Source organism: Zootoca vivipara, chromosome 1 (assembly GCF_965207765.1).
Source record: "Zootoca vivipara chromosome 1, rZooViv2.hap1.1, whole genome shotgun sequence".
Taxonomy (NCBI): Eukaryota; Metazoa; Chordata; class Lepidosauria; order Squamata; family Lacertidae; genus Zootoca; species Zootoca vivipara.
The window spans coordinates 33,293,342-33,314,773 of NC_142582.1; the positions used below are offsets into that span (position 1 = coordinate 33,293,342).

The 21,432-nt window shown below is 42.3% G+C and overlaps 1 protein-coding gene across 1 annotated transcript in view; it reads right to left on the reverse strand.

The window, feature by feature from the left end:
* Positions 1 to 21,432, reverse strand: part of KIF5C (kinesin family member 5C) — a 74,363-nt gene extending 52,931 nt beyond the window's left edge. Inside the window, exons 1-2 of the mRNA XM_035131291.3 lie at positions 20,657 to 21,432; positions 2,772 to 2,862 (exon numbers count right to left, since the gene is read on the reverse strand). Of these exons, the coding sequence (XP_034987182.3) occupies positions 2,772 to 2,862; positions 20,657 to 20,782 (217 nt within the window). The 5' untranslated portion in view covers positions 20,783 to 21,432. The remainder of the gene's footprint in view (positions 1 to 2,771; positions 2,863 to 20,656) is intronic.

Consider the following 21,432-nt stretch of genomic DNA (forward strand, 5'->3'; position numbering starts at 1 on the left):
TGGAATGGCTGGTTGTTAAGTTTACAATCAAAGCTGGCAGTTCAGCAAGAAACCATCAAAAACCTCCTGAGTTCTATCACACCCAAGGAGCTGTCCATAGGAATAGTGCTGATGGCTGTATACTATGAAGGCACTGTCGAAACCTGCATCAAGAGGCTGGAGTGTTGTCTTCTTCCAAACTGAAGCATTTCTTTATACAAACGGTAGACCAGGGCTACCTAAACTGTGGTCCATAAGCTTAATTCAGGTGGTCTATGAAATGTCTGCGGATATGTGGCTGAAGACCGGAGACAGCACATCCATCATAATAAATATCCATATTGATTTGAAATTGCATTTTCATTGCTTCCTATATTTCTTACATTGTATTTACAGTATTGTATTACAATTTGGAAATTTTAATTGTCAAACCATAAACTATCACATATAATAAATACAAAAGATAATAAAAATACAATTAAACATCATACAACATTTAGCACAGTGTATGACAATTACTACAACATTCAGAAAAACCAAAAAGCCCAGACTCTCAGCAGTTTTCAAATGGTCTGCTGCAAAGAATGTTTGGAAATCCCTAATACAGACTAGGGCAGATTCTTATGCCATGTTTCCATTTCATGCTAATCATAACACAGGAATGCAGAATTCACACAGGAGAAACAAAATCAAGGACAGACGCCACATGTTCCTGCTCTTTTCTGTTTATGAATTTCTACACTGATAAAATAGCAACCATATTGCTCCTGTAACACAGGTTCAGTTCACACACCCCTCTACATTTTACAAAATAGATATATCTGCAATTTATTATTCAATGGTCAGGCAATAATATAACCCAAATGAGTCGGTCAATAGTTTATTCATTGTGGACTGAGGATGTCTCAATAAGCAATTATTTTCACAAAAGCATTAAAATATCATTTTGCCTTTATCCAAGGCTCCAGATGTCCCTTGTGAACAGCCACAGTAAAAAAGACAAATGCCCAGCAGTTTGTGCATATTGGCCATTTCTTATTCCTACTCACTCCAGTAACATCTTCTAGTAACCATGGTGCTTAATTCCTCTCTGTCAGCAGGATTCAGCTGATAGAACAGTCATTTTCCTGCACAGAAAATGGACTGAAGCCTTTCTATTCTCCTAACAACAAATAGCTAGAGCAGGGCATGAGAGAAAGCAAAGGGAACAATTTACAGGAAATTGTGATTGAAGCTTGGGGGGCGGGAAATATCAGTGTTAACATATTGCAAGCTTTAAGATATACTAAGATCTCCCCCATCCCCCTTTGAAATAACTCTCTCTGGGTATTAGGAGGAGTTAGAGAAAGATTATATGTGATATTTAAGACAGGAGAAAGAAAAGCCATCACTTTGCCTTTCAACTATGAATCCCCAGATTCAAAACTGCATGTCAACATAACACTATTGGTATCCATACCAACTGACAAAATGATTACGGAATGAAGTGGCAAGCTCCACAATTAACATCTCTTTTTATAATAGCATTTCCAGCTCCAAGTCACTAAATGGGAACAATCCCTAAGGACCAGGTTGCCACTGAGAATAAATGAGGACATTATTAATTTATTCATTGGCAGGGATAGGTATAACCCTATCAGTTAGTCTAATAAGGTTAATAGCAGTTCTGAAAAACCAGGAGATGGATAAAGGCACTGCAGACACCAATCTGCATCCAAAACAAAAGCCACACCTGAGCCAGATTAACAAGGTCAAAGGTGGGGGGATGCTGGATGAATAGTAGAAACTATAGGCCCAGAGAACTGCAGGCCACACCATCAATGGTTTAGGTTTACAAATGCCTCATCTTAGACAACAATATCATTACTTGTCACACATCACAGTCATAGCAGTTACAGAAATAGATGATGATGATGATGATGATGATGATGATGATGATAAATAAATAAAATTTTATTTATACCCCGCCCTCCCCAGCCAAGGCCGGGCTCAGAGCGGCTAACACCAAATATATAACAACTAATTAAAATACAATTCAACAACAAGACTGAACAAAAGGGGGAAAGGGAAGATGAGGGAGGGGTTCAGGTTGGCTCAGGCGGAACAACTCTGTCTTACATATCCTGCGGAAAGAAATCAGGTCCCGCGGGGCCCTGGTCTCAGGAGACAGAGCATTCCACCAGGTCAGGGCCAGTGTTGAGAAGGCCCTGGTTCTAGTTGAGGCTAATCTGATTTTCTTCGGGTCTGAGACCTCTAAGGTGTTACTGCTATGGAGATTTTAGGATCATGCCTCTGCCAAAAAAAAGAGCGTTTTCAAGAATGGTTCCAGAAACTTGATAAGTTTATAGTTCTAGTTTCAGAGAGGCTCATCAAGTACAGTTATGTCTTTAAAAGTTAAGGTTGAAAGGAATTTCAGAACCTGTCTTCCACCGCATGAGGAGGGTCCCAAGTAGAGAGCTTTTCCACTCACCTTTTACCTGCTCCTTTTAACTAGAGATTCAAGGGATTGGACCTAGGACTTCTGCATACAAAGCAGGTACTTTACTAATGAGCTATGCTATTCAGAAGTAGGGCAATGCAAGATGCATGTATTTCTCGACCTGAGCTACAGGCTGAGAACCTTGAGCTCCCAGTTTATTTCAGAGGTTTCCACATCTCAACTGTAGCTCCATACATATCAACAGAAACAAAGAAAAACCACCCCGCTCCGCCTTTGTTTACTACCCAATCTCTATTTCAGTTTGCCACAAACCCTTTCAGGCATGACTAGAAATTATTTGAAAATCTCTTACCTTTAACAATCTGCTTGGCACAAGCATTATAGACTTGTTCTTGGGATGTATTCGAAGGGAACACTCTATCGAAGACATAGGGTTTCCCTTGCTGAAATAAAAACAAAAGGTATTTTTTACAAAAGACCACAAATGACAAAAGGGTTATTATAAAAGCCTACAGAGAACCATATAAAACAGCACACCTGCTCAATTTGGATTGTTGATTACTACAAAAGATGTTCCTTTGGATATAATGGCATATCTGGCATTTGTGAGATAGCCTATTCAGAGCACTTAACAAACATCAACTAGAATCCTAATTTCCCAGAAGCTTATCAGATTCATCATTGTATGAAGGAAACAGAATAGGCTCAAACATTAACATTGCAGTTGGAAAGGCTTAACCTCCTTCTTTAGCAATTAAAAATATAAAATGAATAATCTGAACAGAAACTTGCATTTGTAATAGCAAAACATTACAATCTCTCTCATATAATATCTTCTTCCCACTGAATCCTACATTAACAGCACATTAAGGTGCAAATATACCTTGTTTCAATTAAGGAAAGGGAAATGTTTAAAGGGACATGGGTCTATAGTTGAGATTATATTACCAAGGAACGGGAAACTCATCATAACACCTTCCTCCTTCCAATTGTGTGAAGTGGGTGGCAGAAACATCAGTGTTATATTATTAGGATAGAAAATAATATAATATATTGTATTCGCATACAAAAGCCTCCCTTTTTTTAATAAGAAGCAGGAGGAAGATTTTGACATGGTCACAGTCATTCAAGTGTCACCCAAAAGTGATTTCAAATGCAATACAAAGAATTAAGTAAAAAAAGGTAAAGGTAAAGGACTCCTGGACAGTTAAGTCCAGTCAAAAGCGACTATGGGGTATGGCGGTCATCTCGCTTTCAGTATGAGGGAGCCGGTGTTTGTCCACAAACAGCTTTCCAAGCCCTTTGTGGCTTAGGGCCCTCATATTTACAGGACCGCCTCTCTTGGTATGCCCCGCAGAGGACCTTAAGGTCCATGAATAACCATAGTTTCGAGGTCCTGGGCCCTAAGGAAGTCAGACTATCCTCCACCAGGGCCAGGGCCTTTTCAGTGATGGCTCCGACCTGGTGGAATGCTCTGTCCCATGAGACTAGGGCCCTACAGGATTTAACCTCCTTCCGCTGGGCCTGTAAGACTATGGTATTCCACCTGGCCTTTAATTTGAACTCAGCCTGATCTTTTATTTCCCTTCTCTTCCCCCCCCCCTTTTATGAAGATTACCCACTCTGGTACCCCACAGCTAATTCTCCCCTGGCCTCCTCGCTGGCCCAAGTAGGTCTAATTTAGCCAGCTAGCCCTGGTGACTATCTAATGTTTATTGGATGGATTCCCCCCAAATTGATTCTTGAACTTGAATTTTATTGTTATTCATGCTGTTATACTGTATTTTATGCTGCTTTTATGTTGTATTATAATTAAGTGTTTTAAATTTGTTGTTAGCCTCCCTGAGCCCGGGTTTTTGAACCGGGAAGGGCGGGGTATACATTATTATTATTATTATTATTATTATTATTATTATTATTATTATTTATTATGTGGCATAACTAAACCGCTTCTGGCACGATGGAAACCAGAGCCGCAGTAGTACTTACTGTATTTATCTACTTGCACTGGCATGCTTTCGAACTGCTAGATTGGCAGAAGCTGGGACAGAGCAATGGGAGCTCACCCCGTCATGTGGATTCGAACTGCCAACCTTTCCATCAGCAAGCCCAAAAGGCTCAGTGGTTTAGGCCACAGCACCACCAGCGTCCTTCTAAAGAATTAAGTATTGGGTAGATGGTACTTGAGGATTAAGAACCTAAGAAAAGCCCTGCTGGATCAGGCCAAGGGACGATCTAGTCCATCCTTTTCACACCTTGGCCAGTCAGATGCCCATGCTAAGTCCACAAGCAGGACATTGAATGGCATCTTGCTATAGTGCTTCATGGATGCCAGTAAATACATAAAAAAGAGGTCTGGGCAAAAGATGATGAGAATGCATTCTAGAATATCCAAGCACACATACACAATTACAGAGGTGCCTCGCTTAACAAACGCCCTGTAAGACGAAATTTTCGCTTAAAGAAAGGATTTTTCTAGCGGAGGTTGCCTCGCTAGACGAATTCTTTTTACAAAAAAATTCGTCTAGCGAATCGCGGTTCCCCATAGGAATGCATTGAAATTCAATTAATGCGTTCCTATGGGCAAAAAAAAAAGCATTCCTATGGGATTTGCTAGATGCATTTTTCATTATAAGAATAGACCAGTGGAACGAATTAAATTCGTCTAGCGAGGCACCACTGTAATTATTTCCCAGATCAGCCAAAGGGGGGAGAACACATTATCCAGCTCAGCCAAGAGGTGTAACTGGCAGGGTTCCTTGTCCAGCCATCCTTGGTACAGTTGTCAATCTGAAGCGCACACAGAGGAGCAGAGCACATATTATATCCATTACACTCATGCTGAAACAGCCTCCTCTTCAGATTCTGATGCACAGAACTCACAGTGCAATGAGGTCATCACACTGCAAGTTTTCCTTTTGATACCTATAAATGCCAGGAACACAGATACTCACCTAACAGCACAATCCACATTGCAAGTACAGTGGTGCCTCGACTTACAAATTTAATTCCATTCCGAAGGCACCTTCGTAGGTCAAAAAATTCGTAAGTCGGAAGGCGCCATTGGAAACGTGATTTCCCATAGGCATGCATTGGAAACGGAAAAATTCGTCAGTTGAAGCAACCCCATCTAAAAATTCATAAGTTGAAAAAAGCCTATCTAAAACTGCCGCGGTTTCCGTTCGGATGTCGAGAAATTCGTAAGCGTGCGGCCATTTGCCCCACTCATAAGTCGAAAAATTCGGTTGTTGAGTTGTTCGTAAGTCAAGGTACCACTGTACAATTGCGAGCACACACGCTGAACCCTGTCTGTGGAGTCTACCCCCCCCCCCAAAAAAGAAAGAGACAAGAGACCTAAGTATGGGTTCAAATTGGCTACAACTTTATTTAACTTCAGAATGTGGGAAACTTGGCATAGCCCTTGGCATGTAACCCTCTCAGCCCGTCCAGGTCTGAAGATGTGCAGGGCAATGAGGTGCAGTGGGAGTGGACTGTAAAGCACAAACTTACACAGCCAGGAGTTTGACTTACATGCTGCCGCTCTAGGGCCAGGAACTCCCGCACTCAACCCTTTAACGGGCCCTGCAAACACCGCCACATGGGGGTGCATGAAATGCCTCCCGCCCCCCCGCAACTTGAAAATAGAGTAGGCAAGGATACCTTGCCAAGGCCTAGATCCGCCACCCGAGGCCCTAAGGAATCCACATTGCAAATACAATTATGTTACAGCCAGAACAAGGAAAACCTGGCTTAAGGATTCTGCCAAAAATGGCCTCCACTAGAAGCTATGTAAGGGGAAGGGGGCAGAGTCCTCATGACAACTATAAACAGCATCTTATCTGGCCATGAATCACAGGCACTTTAAACCCTCTCAATACTGGTTCATGGGTGGAATGAAAAGCCCTTTGCCTTAATCTCTGCTTGATGGGAGTCTGTGGGCAAAGTTAACACTGCTGGTCCTTCAACCAGTACTTGCTCAATTAAAAAACCCCACACAGCTTCTTTTTTAAAAAGAAGAAGAAAAAACACAACTGTTACCAACCCGAACTTGTCATTTAAGACTGCAATCTGCAACCAGATGTTCTGACACACATAATTCACGAGTTTCACTTTTCTTTATCCATAAAGGCAGCTATAAACCTGTCACCTGCTTAAGTTAGAGTTCTGAAGACCGGTAGCAAAAAATGTGCAAAAGCCACATTCAAAAGCAATATATTATCCATGAAATGAGATTTCACCTGCAATATTTTGTGTTTCAATGTCAGTGTGTGCTACTGACTATAAAACCATCCTTTTTTCATAATGGTCAAAAATCTACAGTGTAGTAACATATTATAATTAAAAAATCCAATGTGTTTAAGACACATGATTAGTCCAGTAGCCACCATAATTTGACATTTTACCCCTTTTAACATGCCTAAGGTAATAGCTTAAGGCAGAAGGGATACTCAAAGCCTGAACTGTTCAATTTCCAGAGAAGACCAAGGTTGCCCAAGCAGGGAAACGCTTACTGTACTGTAAGGCCCTATAAAACCAGGTAACTTGTAGGACTCACTAGAATTCAGCTAAGCAGCCAATCATATTTTTATTGTACCAAGATGAAAGTACAAGTTCCTCTATCAGACATGAATGAGTAAGCAGCTAAAAAAGAATTTTTTACCAGTTCCTTCAGGACAAAGAACCAGTTCACTTATTTCAGAATTTCTGCAAGAGTCACCACATTAAATACACACACACACACACACACACACACACACACTCATTCATTTTTTACTTTATGAAGACAAAGGCGCATTATGGTTTTTGCATATATTGCATATATTGCTAATTGTAGTGTGACAAATATAACCATGATAGAGAGCCACACTCAGAAACACTTCAAGCAAACACAGGCAAGAAAGAAAAAGTATTGCAATCTTGTTTGAGTGTTCAGATATAGAAAGTTATATTGGATTTATTTTTCTTTTCTTTTTTTAAAGGTTGCATTCCACCCTGGAATGTTAAGGTGAATGGTGGATAAAAAAAATCTAGCAAATAAAATAGAAAATACGGAGTATGTTTTCTATAAATGAGAGAGAGAGAAATTATGTTGGAAGTATGTGCACCTAGTGCAATGTGTATCATGTCTTGGATCAGCCAAGTGATATAATTTCAAGCTTTTTGGTGAAAAGGTAAGGCAACAAATGTACTGAATTTTAAGAGAGAGGGAGAATAAGCTCTGGAATAGAGTAAGAACTGCTTCCTGACTCAAGCAGGGCAGTTGCTGTGAAGAAAACTGCACCTAAACATTCATTACAATCTAGATCATTCATGCTGTAAATATAAAACTACCAGTAAGCAAAAATCCTCAGGCAGTTGCACCAAGTTAAGAGAAATCACCATTAAGCTACAGCCAACACTCCCTTCAGGCGTACACATATTAGGTTGCCATTAAAACTGTGTCATCTCTTAAGACACAGTTCCCTACCTGGGGGCTGTGATGAGCTGCAAGAACTCAATTACTGAATGCTTGCACACCGCTTTGCAAACGTGAATCATTGCAAAAAAAATAAACTGCTATCTACCACTAACTCCTCATTATGCTCAAGGCCAGCATTAAACAACAACAGCAACAAAAAGTATATAAAAAAAACCAGCACAACCAGCTTCCTGCAACCTTCTTCTATCAAACTTCCCTAGTGTGCAAAACTGCATACCAAGAACCAAGCACATTTTTGATAGAAAGCACAGAAGTATGATTTTATACATTACTAAGAACTCTAGAAGTATGTCTATAGGAGAAGATATGCATTAAAGAGAGAGGGGGAGGGGATATCGCATTATTATATGTACAGTATTATTATATGCAGTACTTTTTCTTAAAAATGTTTAGGGGTACTCTCATTTTGACTCAAGAAAATCACCATTTTATAGTTCAAACTGGGAAAAATAAATGGACAAAACTGGGGGAAGTAAATGGACAAAAGCACAAAGATTCACAAAATGTTTAGGGGTATGGATACCCTGGCACCCCCTAGGGAAAAAAAGCACTGATTATATGTATTTATACACCCACCCACCCCAGACAGGGACTCAAGGCAGCTTACAGATAAAATAGGGGCAATGTGGGTTAAACCACTGAGCCTAGGGCTTGCTGATCAGAAGGTCAGCGGTTCGAATCCCTGTGGCGGGGTGAGCTCCCGTTGCTCGGTCCCAGCTCCTGCCAACCTAGCAGTTCGAAAGCACATCAAAATGCAAGTAGATAAATAGGAACCGCTATAGCGGGAAGGTAAACGGCGTTTCCGTGTGCTGCTCTGGTTCGCCAGAAGTGGCTTTGTCATGCTGGCCACATGATCTGGAAACTATACGCCGGCTCCCTCGGCCAATAATGCGAGATGAGCGCGCAACCCCAGAGTCGGTCACGACTGGACCTAATGGTCAGGGGTCCCTTTACCTTTACCTAGAAAAACAAAAACAAAGAAACCATTAAACATTACTATATAAAAAAATATAAATCTGGTCTGGAACAGTAGATGCAGCAGCACTAGTAAAGCTAAGGAGTGTGGACTTGGTCAGCAATCTAGATGGGAGGCCATTGGAAACATAATCAGGCAAGCAGGAAATACAATTAATAAATATGAAAAGGGATTTACAGCATTCCAAACTGAACACTAGCATATGCTACAACTGCTGTCTGGCTGCTCCATTTCTGCCACCATCTTCATCTCCTATATTGTGGCCAGCCAAAGGTGGGGGGCTTTCTTTCCCAGAAGTAGGAGAAGGGCCATCCATCCAAGCACACAGTGAAAAGAAAGTGTATTGCAGCAAGCACTCTCTTTCTTGGCTCACACGGCTCCCCCTTGCTACCACTGTCGTCTACTAGGCCATAGCTCAGTGGTGGAGCATCTGCTTTGCATGCAAGCAGCCCTGAGTCCAATCCCTGACATCTCCAGGTAGTAAAAGGAAAGGACTCTGCCTGAAATCCTGCAGAGCCACCAACCGTCAGTGCAGACAGCCTGAGCTAGATAGACGAATGGACTCAGGACAAGGCAGATCCCCATGTTCTTAATGGGGGGGGGAAGCACCTGGCACTGAAGATGTACAGCCTCCTATTATCTCAGGAACTGGCTGTGGGGCACTCTGTTCTAGGTGGAAACCTATGGTATTGACCAGGCACCCCCAAACTTTGGCCCTCCAGATGTTTTGGCCTACAACTCCCATGATCCCTAGCTAACAGGACCAGTGGTCGGGGAAGATGGGAATTGTAGTCCAAAACATCTGGAGGGCCGAAGTTTGGGGGTGCCTGGTATTGACTATAGGTCATTTTAAAATTGTTGCAGTTCACCCAGGGGCTTCACAGCGGAGGGTGAGTAATAAATTCAATAGTAGTATTACTATAACCAACACCACAGCTGCCATACAGTGGCCAGCCAATGCTATAGTTTTCACAGTTTGCAAATAAGCAACAGCTGCACACCACATCAAAGTGCATTCACAGCACTGTGAGCATCTCTAAACCCATGTCCACCATTTCCCTAAGCCAGCATTTGATACATATTATTTCCACTTCGTCTCTCACTGCTTGAGTACCAATCTTTCATGTTCCCCATTGATACTCACTTTATTCTCCTACAACAGCAGTTTTGGAAAGGGTGCTTTAAAATATTGCATGTGAACCCTTTGTTCAATAACGTCAACATAGCTTACCAGATGTGATCATCAAAATGTGTTTGGCAAGAAGAACCTAGGATAAGCTTCTGCTCAAGTAAATTAGCAGTGTCCATGGTGAGGTGAACGGGTCAAAATTCCCCATAAATTCACCACAGCAGGGTCTTGTTTTCCTTAAGGTATCAGTATTCAATAAGGGATGAAATGGTGGCCATGAAGAAGTTTAGGGCAAGATTGCTGTACAGTACAAAAGAAAGCAATTAAAATAGCTTCTAACACTTGATTTCACAAGCGGAAAAAATAAGGAGTCTATGCTGTAGCCTTCCCCTATGAATATCAATACCAAACCAAGCAACAAAATTGCTCTTCTGGTCACCCATTAAGTAGACACAAGTGACTCCCGCTTCCTGTTCTCAGATATTTTGGGTGCACACAACCTTGAAATACAGTACAAGCTATCTCAACATCAAGGGGGGAGGTACATGAGTTCCATTTTTAATATTAAACCAAAATATAGACAACAGCAATGGTGAGTCACTAATAATTCCTGTGATCATCTTTCCCTCACCACCCCTTTTGTGAACAATGCTCTTCAGTGAACAATGCTCTTCAGTCTTTCAAACTGCATCACATTGAACCTCCATACATCAGAGAGATGGACTGAGTAATACTGACAGAAAGAAAGTGGGTGAACCTTCTCTCTCCCTCCCCGATGAGAGAGAGAACTGTCTTCATACACATATAATGGGTCTGACAGAAATACTTCATTGAACTTTACAGAAAAAGAATAATGAAACTGCTCTTTTCTGATTTTTAAAAAATACATACTTGCATCTTAAAACCTTCTACTAACTAAAGCCAAAGAAGTCCTAAAAATCTTATGTTTCATTTATTCAATGATCTCCCAGAGCACCAAATTTACACAAACATCCTAACTTCAGCCAAGGCATCATACAACCAAGACCAGATCACACTTAACAACCTGCTAGCTTATGAGGAGAAAATGTTCCTAGACTTCTGACAAGAACTCCTAGCCACCTCCAACAGGTTCTCACAAAGCTTCTTTCTTCACTTCTCCAGACCTCAGTGCAAGTTCCTCCTTCATCCTGTGTCTTATCATACCGTGCCCACAAATACAGGTAGTATGACTAGACTCCACCCCTTCCTTGAATATCATGCAAAAGGCTCAAAGTGCTCACATGTTACGTATCATGGATAAGCTTAAAAACAGAGGGCAAACCTTCTGCCAATTCTTCCCTTCTCCATGCTGCTTCACAAAAGGCCTTGCTCATTTATTCTACACCTTTAGACACCAGGCAAAAATGTTCCTTTTTAACCAGGCCTCTGGTTGATTTGATTGACATCTGATGTAAACCCTTTTAAAATGTGGCTTTTGGGGGGGGTATTATTGAGTTGTTGTTTTTATTTTGATTATGTATTATGTGGTTTTATATTTTAATTTTATTCTGTGAACTGCCCTGAGACCTCCAGGTATAGGGCGGTATAAAAATTCAGTAAGCAATAAAATAAAAATAAGTAATCAACTGAAATATACTATTGCTACACTATTTGTCATGAAATAAGGTAAAATTCATTTCTTACGTTTCTTCATGCTGCAATAGTGTAATTGCACAATTTCACACATGAAGCCTTTTGTTGCACTGTACAGGACTATGATCAAGCAAGAAATAATGCAGGTGCACATTTTGCTTAGATGTGTATTTCTCATCTACTTCCCAACTATTGTGCTTGACATGCTGTTGGACATGATGTTCTTGTTTCGAGACCACATAATCAATTATTGTTTCGACAACCCCTCATTGATTCCTATTGTCATTTCTTCCAATTTTGTTCTAATCTCACCCACTGTGTTTCACTTTCCCCTCCTGCCATGCCATTTTCAGTCTGCAGCCAGTTTTCTCACTTAGAGAGGGGGGGGGGAAGGTGGAAATCAATATTCTAAATCAAGAGAAAGCAGAAGCAATCCAGCTGAGAAGCACAAAGCACAGTCAGCACCAGCTAAATAACCGAGCCGAGCCAGGTCACCGGTAGCTTGAATTCTAAACCCAAAGAATACTAGTCAGCAGGATACCAGCTTCTAAAGAGAGCAAACGGGGTGGGGAGGTATATCATTTCCATTGATGAAGTGGTAGCTAGTGATATTCCACAATTTACTGCACACTACAAAGCCTTAATCTGTGAACATAACATAACATGTATCGCATCTTTCTTTAAAAGCATTGTGGAATAACAGATGGGGACACTGACCTCTTTGAAGGCCGGGGCAAGAATGTTGGTCTATAAAAAAAACCCTACACTATCATTCATTTACAATGGGACCTCCTTTGTCACCCTGACTTGACTGTCCGACAAAGGCCAGCAATGAATTAAGATTCTAGTATTGCAGCTGATCCCATATGATCAAGAAGCATGTGCTGCCTCAAACACTCACAATGGCACATGCAGTTGTGCATGCTGACACACACAAAAACATCTGTCTTCTTCTGGCCTGTTGCACCCAACAAATGAAAATCTCATCTGCCTGTGTTCCGATTCAAGTGAATTTATCAAGGTCTAAACATTAAATCTCCTGCCAACCTAGCAGTTTGAAAGCACGTCAAAGTGCAAGTAGATAAATAGGTACCACTCCAGCGGTAAGGTAAACAGTGTTTCCGTGCGCTGCTCTGGTTTCGCCAGAAGCGGCTTAGTCATGTTGGCCACATGACCCTGAAAAACTGTCTGCCGACAAACGCTGGCTCCCTCAACCAGTAAAGCAAGATGAGTGCCGCAACCCCAGAGTTGTTCGCGGCTGGACTTAACTGTCAGGGGTCCTTTACCTTTTTAAACCTTAAATGGAACTTGCTTTATTTATTTACTGTATTTGATGAGCATGGTCGTTAATGAGCCAGATTCTAGCATTCTTAATCAACATCCCATCATCCCTGATCATTTGTCATGCTAGCTGGGGCTGGTGGGAGTTGTAGTTCAAGAACTTCAGCCATAAAGCATATTAAATATATTCTAGGCAACTTCAGCAGTAACAGTAGCCTTTTTTGTAGAGTTAATCAGGGCCCTGCCTTCCCAGACGTGCAAGACATCAGCCAAAGAGCAAGAACCAGGACTTGCAGGTTTTACAGCTACGTGGTCAAGGTCATAGGCTTCCCCAAGTGTTTGCTGATGCTTCTTGGAAGGGCCTCAAATTCTTCTGAATGTGAACCTGATTCAAATGCAGCAAACCTCAGAAATTTATATCATTAACTGTACTTTGTTCACATAGGTTGTCTAAAATGACAAATTATATTCCCACTTACAGCCAAGATCCAGATTTTGCCTCAAGTAAAGATGTTGGCTAGTGTTTTGGGACCACAAGAGATCTAGTTGCTTCTAATGAGCGTCGTATAATCAGAATGACTTGACAAATAATCCTGACAAAAAGCCAGTCTGATGAAGGTCTGACCTCTGGAGATGCCAGAAGGATGCAGCAAACCAGAAAGAATGAAAAGGGGAAAGAAAGAACTTCAGTCTTGCAGACAAATAAATCCCTACCTGAAACATGATATGATTAAGCTGCAGAGTACTTTCCAAGTTATATCTTACCTAGCTTGGGTCTTTGCACAGGCAAAGCAGCACTCAGCAAAACTACTATTTTATGTAAATGAAATTTGCTTCATTTTAAAACATCATATCCAGGATGGGAATTTTTGTTCATTTTCCGAAATTAAGAGACCAATAATTTATACTAGATGTAGTTGCCAGTTACAGTGGTCAAATGTAATTTGAGTAATTGTTTTTATTTTTGATAAAAGCACACAAAACAAATGTCACACTTCTCAATAATCAACCATCTCATCACATTCTTCTGAAATATTGTTCTCATGCTCCAATATGGTCTTCTTCATCTTTTTTTGCTTCTGCTCCATATTCTTGTACCAATGGAAATAAAATGGATATCTATCCAATTACAGAGGGGTGGGAGCAGAGGAATAATTTGGGTTTTATTGGGCTACCAGTGTTGTTTGCATGATGGTTTCACAACCATTTGTCTTTTCATAGACTATTATTTTACACAGCAATGGATAAATCTGTTGGCATCCGTCTATCTCAAGAGACAATGGAGTGCGCCTCCAAGTCACTGGGGGTGAAGTCAAACTGCTGCAATAGCAGCACCGACTAGGTGACCTCTCTGGGGCACAAGCCCAGGCAGTGCATGCGTAGGTCCTGGGCTGCACAGAAGACAAAACTATACAACTATCATAATTATTTAAGATCTTTTGGAAGCAGTGTAAGACCTTCCATTTTGAATGCCATTTCAGTTGGTCCCAATAAAGGTACTGACTAACTTGATTTGGGAGTTTATATTTTAGCTGTTCTACAGGATTTTATATAATTTTAAAGGTATGATTTAAGAGTGACACCAACATTATCCATATGTGAGTGGGACTGACTTATTATACAAAAGGGCTTCCCCTTCCTCTCACCCTCCCCCATGTCGCCAGATTTTTTTGGGGGGGGGAACAAGGAAGTCCATTTCAATTTTACCCTAAATCTATGGTTATCTGTTTTGAACATCCATGATGAAACATATGCTTACTCATTCAAAGACATTTTAATAATAATTTTAAAAACCCTGTTAAAAGCACCGTTCAAACTATTTTCATGCTAAGCAGTGCAAAAAATCAAGCAGAATATACAATAAAGTTTTGCTAATGAGCAGAACAGCTTTACAACTTACTGTATTAAGAATTGAGTTTTATTTGAATGATAAAATTGTTGGGTTTAAGTTGCTAAGCATAGATTTAATACCAAAACAAACTTCTGAAATTTATTCATGACACTGGGACATTAATTGTTGTGACAACTGTTGTTCTAGGAAGCATACAATGGATGGCTGTCACAAAGTTATCCCTCTTTATTTGAGAACATTCCTCCCAATCCCTGAGCAAAATGCCTTTATCTAGATTCTTTTATAATGATGCTAGATTTAAGGCACAAGTAAAACAAAAGCACTTCTAAATCACATTGATTTCAGCAGGACTATCCAATAGATACTTAAATCTCTCCCATTGAGATAAATAGGACTGGAAAAGTGCTTTACTTTGGCCAAAACATGCTTCTGTTTGCTCATGCAAACAAAAGGCCTGTCGTGGTGATCCAAGATCCCTGGGGTGCATTCTTTTTTTTATTGACTTTAAACCAACAGGATGCAACAGACAGCAGATCTGGATTGAAAAGAACTGATTGAAAAGCATGCACTTCATAGCCCACCAGAGGAGCCTATTGAACAGCTCAGGTTTGTACAGCTTTCCAGACCGCAACACTACCAGAACTGCAGAGGCACAAATGGTTTGCTGAGCTTTGTTTGTTGGTTTTTTAAAAAATAATGCAGAAATGTTGCTGTTTCCTTTCAGTTTTAAAGTCCATGTGCAAGTGGGTGTGGTGGGTTCTATCCCACTCATTGTCAGGACACAGAACCAGCACAGCACTGGACAAAAGTATGCTTACCGCTATGGAATAACAAGAAATACAGTACAGTACTAGGAAAAGTAGAAACTATCAGCTGCTACGCTAACAACAGTGTAATTAGTCCAACTAATCACTGCAGTATTCAGCAGAGAAAGAAAGGAGACCTCAGCAATTACAGGAGGGCCATCGTACAACCTACATTTGTCCAGAATATTCATTTGCAAGCCAGAGTGAAACATGCCTTTGATTGCAAGTTAACAATTGGCTGCAATTACTGTTACAATTTTTTTTAAGACAGCAATTTGGTGAAGTGGTGGAACAGTTTTCCTTGCTGTAAAACGAGGCAGGCAGGACATAGAGTCAGAGAGTTAGGCAGCAAGTTCCCCCTGAAAAACACCAGCACCTATTAAATCTTGCAGATTTACATGAGATGCAATAAATCCACTTAGCATGGTGAGTGTGGCCTGCCCATAAGAGTGTGTGATAAGTGGCCTGGCCAACCTTTCCACTTTGAAAGTAGTTGTGTGGCAATCCTCTCCAGCTTCAGAGCTGGGAGAAAGGCTGGGAACTGCCTGCCCACGGAGAGGAGAACAAGCAAGGTAGGTGGGGAAAACATTGGTTGCCTCAGTCTAAAGATGCCCACAGTAGCTTCGGACAGGGGAGCACAAAAATGTGTACACACTCATCTCCCAGTCTTTCCTGAGGGAAAAACCAGCGTGGGAAGTTGCTGGCTATGATTTTGGGGTTTGTCAGCAAGACCACCCCAAAACTAACTCTGACTACACACAATCCAAAACATCTCTAACCCTTCGCATGTTGAACACAGGAATATGAAAAGGTTTTTGTTGACAAGCTAATGCTTATCAACAAAGGCATAAGTTGATAAGTTCATGAGTTATTCATGTAGCAAATGTAGTTGCCACTAAGTAATCTAAAAGTGCTAAAATTTGTAATCACTTACTGAGTTATTACAGATCATTTCTCTTATGAAGCTAATTCCACAATAACACACACAGCCTGGAAAGAAGGAAGGGAGGAAAGATATTAAGCAAGCTAAATTAATACTGAATCAGCTTTGCTTGGTTCTGGTGCAAATATTAGGAGTTCTGTCTGCAGTGATGAAGAACACAGAAAATATTACCACCTGAAAAGTTTGCAGAGGAAGAAGAATCAAATCACTGTTGCCTCGAGACAGCTTTACCGGCAAACAGGTGAAGCAGGCCATGGTTGGCAATGTCTCCCCGGACTACACATAGCCAGGGATCTGCACCCACACAAGCTCCCCAAAAGAGCCATAGAAGCCAGGGGAGCAAGAATGCAGAGAAAGCTGTACTGAAACAAATGGAAATTACAACAATAGTAAAGGATTGAAAGGGTAGAGATTTCCAGTGGATTTCACCTAGCTTATTTATCTTTGGTTTTAAGCAAGTAACAACAGCTAGCTTCAAAAGAGATGCTTCCATGTATTTTCTTTCAACAAGCTAAAAATAAGGGATATGTTGATTTGTATGGGCAGGGTTCAACTAAGTTGTTCTGTGTGAAGAACAAAGTCTGCTTACGTGATAGGACTTTTCCCTCCTCTACTTCCTGCACTCCCTAAATCGAGCCTGGAGGGCTGGAGGAACCACCAGAACAGGTTTGGGGGCGCACAGAAGGAAGATCCATTACCAACGAGTTCTAGTTACAAACCATTTTTAAAAACAAACTAATTTAGCAAGGCTTCTTATTTTAGATTTAGTGATTCTAAAGCTACTTAGTGATAGAATTTTTAAGTATCCATGGGCAAAACCAAATGCAATTAGTAGTATCACTGCTGCATCCAGAACTACCAAACATAAACAGCAAAACATAGCGACACCTATAAACACTGTAATTATTGTTGGGCTAATTGCTCACTAATTCAAGTAAAAATTATCTAGCAGAGTACTGAAGTAAGCCTATTAGAATAATCATTTGTTAGCTCAAAGCCCTATAACCATTTCCCCGACAACATAAATATTACACCCACATACAAATATCTATTGCCATTTTGTTGTGGTTGATAGGCCAGAAGTAGAAATGAACAGAGTTGGCTAGTGCTTAATTCATTACTAAAGTTTCCTAGTCCAGCTCTGATGTAACTCTGAAAACTGGGTATGGGTGTACTGACAATTTGAAACAACCATTTCAGAGTCAAGGGCAAATTCTCATTGCAGAATAAAGAGAAGTAGATATCAAATAACCAGTAAAGATAAAATAACCAGACAGATTTCCTTTTGCTTTATCAACTGATAGCTGATGTTTTTTAACTCTTCTTCTTTAAAAAAATTTTGTCCATTATCAAATCTTATAGGAATGTTTGTATTTTTAAAGACAAGAAAAATAAAGCACTTCGTTAGACAACATGCAATTAATATTGCCACAGAATGTTCCAATGACAACAACCACACAATAAAAAACATAAAAATGTTAAAATCAGAATTCAGCTAACAATTACGGATGCCAGGGGGTTGTTCCTGGGACCTTTCCCCATACACTCACAAACCTGTTATGATAGAAGCACCAATCCCTTAAAACAGTCTCAGAGTTCAAGTACTTCTCACACCTCTGAACATAATCTGTGTATCTGAAGAAGTGTGCATGCACACGAAAGCTCATACCAAAATATAAACTTAGTTGGTCTTTAAGGTGCTACTGAAGGAATTTTTTTATTTTGCTTCGACTCAGACCAACACGGCTACCTACCTGTAACTGTCTTTGATAGTCATCTTCTCTCAGCCATCCCTACCTTCTCAAAGTTATTGTGAGGCTAAAATGCATTGAGCTTTGAGCTCCAGAGGTAAAGGAGTAACAGGGGTAACAAAACCAAAGGTTGTTGAGGAAGCTGCCCACCAATGTTTTATAAATGTAGCTTTCAACTCCTTTAATAAAATGCTTTTCACACTGACTTTGTCCACTGAAGAGTCCACCTATCCGTTGACGACTCTCTGGTATATTCTGTGGCGCACACTCAATTCACTGGGGTCCAACAGCTGCACACCACCAGGAACTCCAGTAATGGGCAGACAAGCTGAAAGCTTTGTCTGCCATTACTGATCTTCTAATCTAATTAAACCAGTTTCCTTGGAACACATTTTGAAAATCTTAGCATAGAGGCAGAAGGTTGCCATTATTCAGAGGAATTCAGGCAGAAGGTTGCCATAGATTCATATTACAGGACTATTAGGTAATTCATATTGCAAGGAGAAAATTACCACAAATTGCCCTGAAGGCCAGCCAGATACCGCTGGCGTTGAGGTCAGATATATAGGCATCCTCTCCCCCACCCACGCCACCACATCTACAGTAGGAAAACGGAAGAGCAAACATCTCAACCAAGGCCAATATGATCCTGTAAGTGATAAGGAATGGAACTCTTGTTAACCGAAGGTTCTCTCTCTCTCTCTCTCTCTCTCTCTCTCTCTCTCTCTCCCTCCCTCCCTCCCTCCCTCCCTCCCTCCCCATAATGCAGCAAGAAGAGCAGGAAATGAACACAGCAGGCAAGGATTGAACATCTCTGGATGGAATACATAAATTTTGCTCTCGTCTGCAGAGACTGCAGCTTGGCATGCTTTTAACTCAGGGCTGCAAAAATGCATGAAAACACAAGCTGGGTTGGCAGAGGGGGTGGGAATTCCTCCACCTCTGTAATTCTCTCAGCAATTTCTTGCCACCTGTCAATCAGTCAAAGGCATCAGGAGGGAGTATGTGAGCATGCCCAGTGATCCAGATGACATCAGCTTGATCAATGCTGGGGATTGGAAGGCTGCAGCAGCAAGGAAGGAAAGGAGGCAGCTGGAAGAGTCAATTGGGGTTGACTCTATTCAGTTCCCCACCATTGCCCTCTGCTGCGGCTACAAAAACAAGGAACTCAGCCAAGCAGTACCTTACATGGCAGGTTTTCCCCTGCAGAAAGCATCCAAAAAGGGTCGAAGGAGGATGTTTTGTTGCAGGGCACTAACGTTTGACAGATGTAGGAATTAACTGTAGTATCTGGCCTACAGAAGCAAAGGATGATAAGACAAGAAATGGGCACTTCAACAAAGCTAGACAGGGGAGTGAAACATTAAATAAATAAAAAATGCTTGCATTTCATGCCTTTTCTGCACCACCATTCACAGTTACTTTCTCTATACCTATTTATGCCTTCTTTCAGCTGAAGGCAACTGTGCCATGCATCTGCCAATGTGGGCTCTTAGCCCACAAAAGGCTCACGCAGCAATAAATGTCAGGCTTTCGAAAAAGGTTGCCGCAGGACACTTGGCTGTGCCATCCCCTTATGCTCACGCACATGCGAAGGCTTGGAATGTTGCATCCCCCAAAGGGGGAAAAATGCTACCACCAAACACCTATATTAAGTGACACCCCCCCAAAAAAAAAACCACCTACTCACACCCCTTTCCCACATCTTTTGTGTGTCTATTCCAGCTAAAGAGAAGAGGAAGAGGCATTCTCCTTTGGGACCCCCAAGCTGATCTCCAAGTCTGAGGAGTAAGGGAGGAAGACACCCAGGCGGGGCGCGACCTTTCCTCCCATGGCAAGTGAGTGGAAGGGGTTTCCCAATCTCATCCCCGCACCCTCCTCCCATACCAGGGTTTCGGAGCTCAAGGTGAATGAAAAGAGCCAGCACACAGAAACGCGCGCGCACCGTCGCTCCATAACAGCAGCCAAGGTTGGGAACAATGGGCGGAGGAAGAAGTAGCACAACAATGCAGTGCGAAGGCACGCCACGCAGGGGGCCCAGGCAGCACGACAATGTTGCCGAAAGGGAGGAAATTGGCGGGTCTCTCTCTCTCTCTCTCTCTCTCTCTCTCTCTCTCTCTCTCTCTCTCTCTCTCTCTCTCTCTCTCTCTCTCTCTCTCTCTCTCTCTCTCTCTCTCTCTCTCTCTCTCTCTCTCTCTCTCTCTCTCTCTCTCTCTCTCTCTCTCTCTCTCTCTCTCTCTCTCTCTCTCTCTCTCCACGTTGCTGCAGGAGGCGAGGGAAGGTCCTAAGGCGAAGGGGGGAGGGGGACAAGATGAAGGCAACTCCCTCTCCCACGCACGCCACCACCCCCAAAACAAAAAAGCCACCCCAAAACAAAACAAGCAAGGCGACGACGAGGAAGCTTACCCCGACCACGACCGTCTCCTCGCCTTTGAATTTGGGGATGAATTTGTCCCCGCGGTGGATCTCGGCTTCGTTGAGGGGCCGGAACCGGCACATCACTTTGATGCTGCATTCGGCTGGGTCCGCCATCTCGGCGCGGGGAGGAGGTGGCGCCTTGACCTACGGCGCGTGGCGAGGACGGCGCGGGCGACCCCGCTCCTTTCCCCCCCTCCCCGGCTTCTCGTTTCTTTTGGGGGGTGGCGGGGGGGTGTTCGAGCGGCAGGGGAAGGAGCCCAGCCCGGTCAGGAGAGGCGGCGGCAACGAGGCAGCATGCCCGGTTGCCTCAACACGACCACTGGCGAGCGCGAGGCGCGAGCAACTTAGGCAGGGAAATAAACAGAAGGGCGGGAATGGCCTGAGGGGTGGGGTGGGGGGCGCCAGCCTCAGCCCCTCGAGGGCTGCAGCTCGGGTTTCTTCAGACGGTGGCAGCCGCCGGTGCCGTGAAAGAAAAGCATCGAACAACAGGAATGCATATGATCATTCGAAGTCTTTTATAAAAAAATAAAAATAAAAAATGAAGCCGGGTCCTTTACTCTCCACGCCGCCCCACTTCCTGCCCACTCAAACGCCGGAACCGCTTGCTAGCTTTGCAAGCTCTGCTGCTGCTCCTCCTGCTGCTGCTGCTGCTGTCGCCACCATCCTGCATCCCCGCCAGCAAACCACCTTCTCCCTCTCCCTCTCTCTCTCTTCCCCCACCCTCAAGGGCTTTGTGACTTCACTGCATTACATCAACCCTTCCC